This window comes from Muntiacus reevesi, chromosome 10 (assembly GCF_963930625.1).
Source record: "Muntiacus reevesi chromosome 10, mMunRee1.1, whole genome shotgun sequence".
In the NCBI taxonomy this organism is placed as follows: domain Eukaryota; kingdom Metazoa; phylum Chordata; class Mammalia; order Artiodactyla; family Cervidae; genus Muntiacus; species Muntiacus reevesi.
This window is the reverse complement of record NC_089258.1, coordinates 25595638-25603238: the sequence shown is the minus strand read 5'-3', so window position 1 is coordinate 25603238 and position 7601 is coordinate 25595638. Positions and strand designations below refer to the sequence as shown.

The 7601-nt window shown below is 36.8% G+C and overlaps 1 protein-coding gene across 1 annotated transcript; it reads left to right on the top strand.

Annotated features, from left to right (window-relative positions):
- The first annotated feature begins 6032 nt into the window (after positions 1 to 6032).
- Positions 6033 to 6992, top strand: LOC136176327 (olfactory receptor 13F1-like). The gene has a single exon (XM_065946504.1). The coding sequence runs from the start codon at positions 6033 to 6035 to the stop codon at positions 6990 to 6992; it is 960 nt and encodes a 319-aa protein (XP_065802576.1).
- The last annotated feature ends 609 nt before the right edge of the window (positions 6993 to 7601 follow it).

Genomic DNA, 7601 nt, shown 5'->3' with positions numbered 1-7601 from the left:
TGTGACCCCTTGAGCTGCAGCATGTCGGGCTTCCCTGTCCTTCACTCTCTCCTGGAGTTTGATCAAACTCATGTCCACTGAGCTGGTGATTTCATCCAACCGTCTCATCATCTGTCACCCCATTTTCTGTCATTCCTCAACCTTCCCCAGCATCAGGTTAGAGGGGAGATCTAGATCTGTGAGTCTGCTTCCTTTCTGTCTCATTCACTAGTTTGTTGTATTGTTTAGGTTCCATGTATAAGTGATTCATATCATTTTTCTTTCTTTGTCTGACTTGTTTCACTTAGCATAAAGCCCTCAGAGTCCATTTGTGTTGCTGCAAAAGGCAAATCGTTTACCTAAGTGTAAGGCCAGATATTACACAAATCTTAGAGGAAAACATAGGCAGAACACTCTTTGACATAAATTGCAAAATGATTTTTTGGGATATGTATCTTCAAGTAAAGGAAATAAAAGTAGAAATTAAAAAATGGGGCCTACTTAAACTTAAAGGCTTTTGCACAGTAAAGGAAACCATCAACAAAATGAAAAGACCACTTAGTGAATAGGGAAGATATTTGTAAATCATATGACTGATAAAGGATTAATATTCAGTATATATAAATGAATCATACAGCTCAAAGTCAAAAAAGCAAACAACCTGATTTAAAAATGAAGAAGAACTGAATAGATATTCTTCAAGAGCGGAAGTGCAGATGGCCAACAGGTGCATGGGGAGGCTCTCAGCACAGCTAATCATCAGGGAAACTCAAGTCAAAGTCATGACACGATACCACCTCACACACGGCAGAGGGCTGCCATCAAAAAGGACACAAATAACAAGTGTTGGTGAGAATGTAGAGAAAAGGGATCCCTTGTGCACTGGTGGTGGGAATGTAAATTCGTGCAGCCACTATGGAAGACAATATGGAAATTTCTCAAAAAACTAAAAATAGAACTAGCATATGACCAAGCAATATCGGTCAGGACCACAAGGAGTGGTCCTGGATGTATATCCAGAAAACACAAAAACACTAATTCAAAAAGATATGTGCACCCCAGTGTACGTAGTGGCACGATATGCAATGGCCAAGACTGTAGATTGTCATCATATGAAATGCTGGGCTGGATGAATCAAACGCTGGAACCAAGATTGCTGGTAGAAATATCACCAACCTTAGATATGCTGATGTTACCACTTTAATGGCAGAAAGTAAAGAGAAACTAAAGAGCTTCCTGATGAAGGTGAACGAGTAGAGTGAAAAAGTTGGCTTAAAACTCAGTATTCAAAAAATGAAGATCATGGCATCTGGTCCCATCACTTCATGGCAATTAGATGGGAAAAAAGTAGAAACAGTGATAGATTTTATTTTTTTGGAGTCCAAAATCATTGCAGATGGACTGCAGCTATGAAATGAAAAAGATGCTTGCGCCTTGGAAGAAAAGTTATGACAAACCTAGACAAATATGAGTTTTTTTTTTTTTTTAACAAATTAGATTGCTTCTGAATGAGTCAGGGTATGAGGAGCTAAGGTTCTAGAGAGAGTTAAACCTACCAAGACATTCTCTTCTGAACTGAAGGGAGGCCAAGTATCTGAATTAAGGAAGTTAAATGATCTCAAAAGGTATAATTCATTTACCACATGAAGCACTAGCTAATTTTTAGGCTACCCAGAGTAATAGTGCTGGAAATTGAGCAAAAGGGGGTTAAATATGTTAGGTTAGATTTTATCAGTCCCACAGTGGATATGAGATAAAAATTGAAGTCCGTTGACTCTTAAAAGGGAAATTGCCGTTATTCAAACTTCAGGTTCTCAGTCTGGAACCTAGAGGGATAAATCTAAAATAGGAGATGAAACAGATTTTTGGCCAAGTTCTACAAAACCTGAAATCCATCTCTAACTTGTCTCAATGACTCTTTGGAATAAAGCAATCTTTCCCAATCTAGGCTTGTATCAAAGGATAAAGGAAATTCTCTTTGTATAAATAAAACATCATCCAGAGATTATATGTTTTTAATGTATGATAACTGGTAAGATATAAGATCAAAAGATGAAGACAGATAATTGAAAGTCTCTCAGGATGATCCAAATATAGAAATTACCAGACCTATTTGACAATAACCAGTGTTAACATGTACCTAAACATACATTACAAGATGACGAGTTCACTGGAGCATTTGATGTTATATTAAAACATCAAGTAGATGTTATGGAGCTGAAAAATGCAACGAGAATGAAGAACTAAAGAGATGGATTTACCACAACTTAGATAAAGTTGAAGAAAGGCTTAGAAAATTGAAAGGTTAATCAGTAGAAAATCTCCAGACTGATGCATGGAGAAAAAAAGAATGGAAAATACAGAAAGGACTGTAAGAGCTATATGGGTCATGTTGGCAAAGTCTAGTATGTATAACTGAACACTCAGAGGGAGAGGAAAAAGGGGAAATTGGGTAGAAGAGAAACTGGCTAATACTGAATGATTTTCTCAGTCTTGTGAAAGACATCAAGCCTTAAACTCAAGGAGATCTGTAATGTTAAGAAGGGTAAATAAAAAGAAAGTCACATTCAAGAATCTCTTTGTAAAATTTTAGAAAACCAATAATAAAAATAAATATAAAATCTTATTAAGTGAATGTAAATAACAGACATTTTTCCTACAAGAAGTAGCAAGAAAACATCTTAGAGCCCAAATCTCACTTTGTGGCCATTTAAAAGCTGAATAAGAATGTTTTATCTTCTATTACTCTGATAACTGAGATAACTGTAGAGATTGCTGAAGATAAATGGGTCACATTAAAAGCTCAGAGTCTATTTGGGATGGCATCTCTACAGTTCTATAAATTGGAATGTTTGCTATATAGTTCAAGGGCCATCTGCATAGGAATGGAATAGGCAAATAGTCCTCTCTAGTTCTTCTTCCACAGAAGTTTTTCAAGAATCAGGCCTTTTGCTTAGCCAAGTGTCTTGAAATAATTACAAAATTTTAGTGTTGTTTTTTTGCCCTGAATTTCTTAATTGAACTTGGAGAATTATACCCAGGAGAATTTGAAGCTTTTAAAACTTCTTTAATTTTCAGAATAACAATGTTAAATTGTTAAGGGAGTTGGAAGGTCCCTAAAAGCAGTAGGAGATTAGAGTAGTGAAGTTCCAGGGGTTGCCCTTTGGAAGATTTTTGGAGAAAATCATAGTGGTGATTTGGGCAGAACAAATCTTTATATCATTATTTCTCTTAAATTACTAAACAGTTTTTAATTAATGTGAACTATGTATGTTGACACTGTGAGTCAGGCAAGATTTGGGTTGATATTTTGCAAACTAGGAATATCCATGTCCTTTTTCATTACCATCTTCTGAGTAAAAATATGTGCACAATCCACTTTGACAGAGTCTTCAGAGAGTACTATAAAAATTGCAAAATTTAGAATCTTTTACTCTTTTGAGCACTACAGTAGACTCTCAAGAAAGACTTTGCTGAAGATCACCTTTAAATATGGAAGCACACTTTAACCAAAAGTGAAGATGCACATTCTGTGTTCTGAGGTAAATAGGAACAGACATTAACCATCTCTTTCTGTAATCTCAGATTTACAAAATTTATTAATAGGTCTCAGCTAGACCAGGAAACCAGAATAAAGATATTTACTTTAAAAAGAAGTGCTAGTTGGTATGGAAAATGTTGAGATGAAGAAATGAATTTTGATGGTGGGATAAAACTTTTGACTATGTGTTCCAGGTGAGGCCCTGACAAAGATCTAAGATAAGAATGAAGGAATGAGTGGGACTCAATATGGATGAGAAAAGGAGAAGACTTCATTGTTGTGTTTCTAAAAGTAGACAAAAGAGCAGGTGATGGGAGGGAGGACATGAGGGCCCAGAGCCAGGAGAAGAAAACTGAGTGCTGAGTGGGGAAAACCCCATAGAGAAACCCTCAGTGGAGGGGACGTATATGCTGACCAAAGTGGATGTTAGAGACCAGACATGTCTCACTTTTGCCTTTCTGGAAATAACTGGTAAAGTGTTTCATTTTCATACATGGATTGGAGGTTGAAATTTAAATAGATTGTGAAAAAGTTGCTATGTTTTAAAAATCTGAGTCAGTGTGGGCCAGCACTGTAGCAGCGTAGAGGCAATTATGCTTCGGGAAAGCGGGGAGAACATGAAATCATAAACCACTATTGTGATTCTGTGAAACATTAATGCGATCATGGAATTGGGGCTATTGAGGGAGAATTTGAAGCAAGTTAATCTAGATCTTGCAAATCTGCACAAGATAGAAATTATTACCCTTCAGTTGGGTCCAACTCCTTGTGACCCCATGGATCGTAGCCAGTGAAGATCCTCTGTCCATGAATTTTCTTGACAACCATACTGGAGGGGGTTGCCATGCACTCCTCCAGGCTATCTTCTTGACCCACGAATCAAACTTGTGTCTCTTGCATCGCTTGCAGATTCTTTACTGCTGAGCCACCAGAGAGCCCTTCCAATCAAGTTTCAAAGAGGTCAAGTGATTTGTTAAATTTTGCTTGCCAGTAAATAGCATGGTTGGGTTCAGAGCCTAAAATCTCACAGTCTGAGGACATTGCTCTAATTCCTTACAGAAGATGACCTTTTGGAAAGTATTTCTTCCTCTTCTAAGAGCACAAGTGATCATTGTCTTTTTCACATATGACTGTATATCAAATACTTAAAACTAAGAGCTAATCATTTCGTTTCTTAATTCAACTAGTTTCTTTAAGATCAGAGAAATTTGCAGATGTGTATAACAAGTTCAGAGGTCTTCAGGCTTTTATGTTGACACAGAGAACCACAGTGGAAATGCACTTATCTTAACACGTATCAAAAACTTGCCATGTTCAAAGCAGGCATATTTAATTAAAAATCTTAAACATGACTTATTACTTTGCTAGTATTGTCAGGAACAATCCCTTCACAAGCTTAGTGTCCATTGCAACGGCAATAGGGATGTGCTTATCTGGGTATAGTCAGTGTGATATACTTGAACAACGTAACTGTACAAAGAACGAAGCTTATGATTTATGAATATAGTTTTGATAACTAATTGATGTATTGAAGAAAATTAAGATTGGGGCCGGGAAGGAAAAGTACTTCAGATAGATAATTGTAGATTAAAATATATAAAAAATCAATTGGCATGCTAAGAATGTGGAACCACAGAGTGGTTGTTGTTTTAGACCAGAAGGTAGAATTAGAGTACTGGAAGATGAGATCAGAGAAGTACGGAGAGATGAGAATGTGAGTCTGGCGTAATTTGTGACTGAATTTGTTTGAACTCTATCTTGAAAGACAGTGGTTTTCAAACTTACTTCCATATGTGATCAGTCGTGAGATATATTGTAAATAATTTGCTTTACATTATGAATTACTTAACCTTCTAATAAAGGATGGGTTCAAGATTGTTCCATAGTCAAAAATGCCTTCTTGAAGATAGATATCACATAGCGTTAGAGTGAGTGGACACTTGCTAATGTCCTCTTTATATTCCTTAGTGTGTGGCATTTCCATGTGTGTTTTTTTATTTTTTCCCACATAATTTGAAACTTTTTGGAATGCAACCAAAACCTTTCCTGTTACAACTTGTACAACAACAAAAAAATGTTTCTTTGCCCAGAAATGTCTTCTGATCTTTACCTTGACTGAGGCCACTTCATATTTTGATTAAAACAAATCTCAAAATATCTTACTAAGCAATACCCCTGACATAGGTTAGCATTTGTCTCTATGTTCGCCTCATACCTTGGGGCATATGTATATCATGTTCTTGTAACTTTTAGTTTACTTGAGTGTGTCTTTTATTTGATTTTGATTTGCTTGACAGAAGAACTTGAAAAACTTCACTGTAGATTCTCAGTGCCTTAGAGTGCATTCAGTAAATGTTGAATGAATGAATGAATATTGCTAGTAATATTGGAAGGCAACGCTCCCTTTGAAGTTCCTCTACCAAAAACTCCTTGAAAGTTGGTAGAGTGTAAATTTTAAACATAGGCCATGTATACTTTTATTCACTATTACAGTTGAACAAAGAAGAATAAAATGGACAAGACCAATGCAACAGTCGTTTCTAATTTTATTTTTCTGGGATTTACTCACTGTTCCCAACTTGAAGTCATCACATTTGTGCTGTGCTTGCTGATGTACTTGATCTCCTTACTGGGTAATATTATTCTGATCTCAGTCAGTGTCCTGGAATCTCACCTGCACACACCCATGTACTTCTTCCTCAGCAACCTGTCATGTCTGGACATCTGGTATACTTCTTCTGCCCTGACTCCAATGCTGGCAAACTTTGTTTCAGGGAAAAGCACCATCTCATTCTCAGGGTGTGCTGCCCAGATGTACTTCTCTCTGGCCATGGGCTCCACTGAGTGTGTGCTCTTATCCGTGATGGCGTATGACCGATATGTGGCCATCTGCAACCCCCTGAGATACCCCATCATCATGAACAAGAAGATTTGTGTTCAGACTGCAGCTGGCTCGTGGGTGACAGGCTCCTTCACTGCCCTGGTGGAAACTGTGTCTGTGTTGCAGCTGTCACTGTGTGGAAGGAGTGTCATCAATCATTTCACTTGTGAGATTCTGGCCGTCCTGAGACTGGTTTGTGTAGACACTTCCAAGGTGCAGTTAATCATGCTGGTGATCAGTGTACTTCTTCTTCCTATGCCAATGCTCCTCATTTGTATTTCTTATGCATTCATCCTCTCTAGCATCCTAAGAATCAGCTCTCTGGATGGTCGGAGCAAAGCTTTTTCAACATGTGCAGCCCACCTGAGTGTAGTGGTTTTATTCTATGGGACAGCTCTCTCTATGTACCTGAAGCCGTCAACTATAGATTCACAGGAAGTAGATAAATTTATAGCTTTGGTATATATTGGCTTAACTCCCATGCTGAATCCTATCATTTATAATTTACGGAACAGAGAAGTGAAAGTGGCTGTGAAAAAATTGCTGGTTAGGAACTCTGTTTGTGCTCTTTCAGTCTCTAGTAGCAAATGATATCTATCAACATTAAGGGATATTTAGTGCTCTCTCTCTATATCAGGAGATAATTGGGGTAGACACTCATTTTTAAATGTGATGTGCAATATTCTAAGTCTCTCCTTTGACTAATCACTGAGAGTCTAATATCAATGTATCATACATAAGTTTATCTGATCTTAAACAAATAGTCTCATAATGACAAATTTTAATTTTTATTTGGGGTTATAGGGTTAAATATAACTGTTTTTGTTGGTTTAGTGTTATTTTGATTTCTTTCTAAAAATTTTTTTCCCCATTTATTTTCATTAGTTGGAGGCTAATTACTTTACAATATTGTAGTGGTTTTTGTCATACATTGACATGAATCAGCCGAGGAATTGGGTGGAGGGGAGGTTGGAGGGGGAATCAGGGCGGGAATTACATGTAAAATTTTTAAAAATTGAAGTATAGTTGATTAATATTGTTTCAAGTGTATAACAAAATAATTCAGTTATGTGTGTGTGTGTGTATTTTTCAGATTCTTGTCCAGATTCTTTTCCAAAGTAGGTTGTGATAAGATATTGAATATATTTCCCTATGTGTATAGTAGGTCCTAGTTATTTATCTGTTTTGTGTGTAGTATTA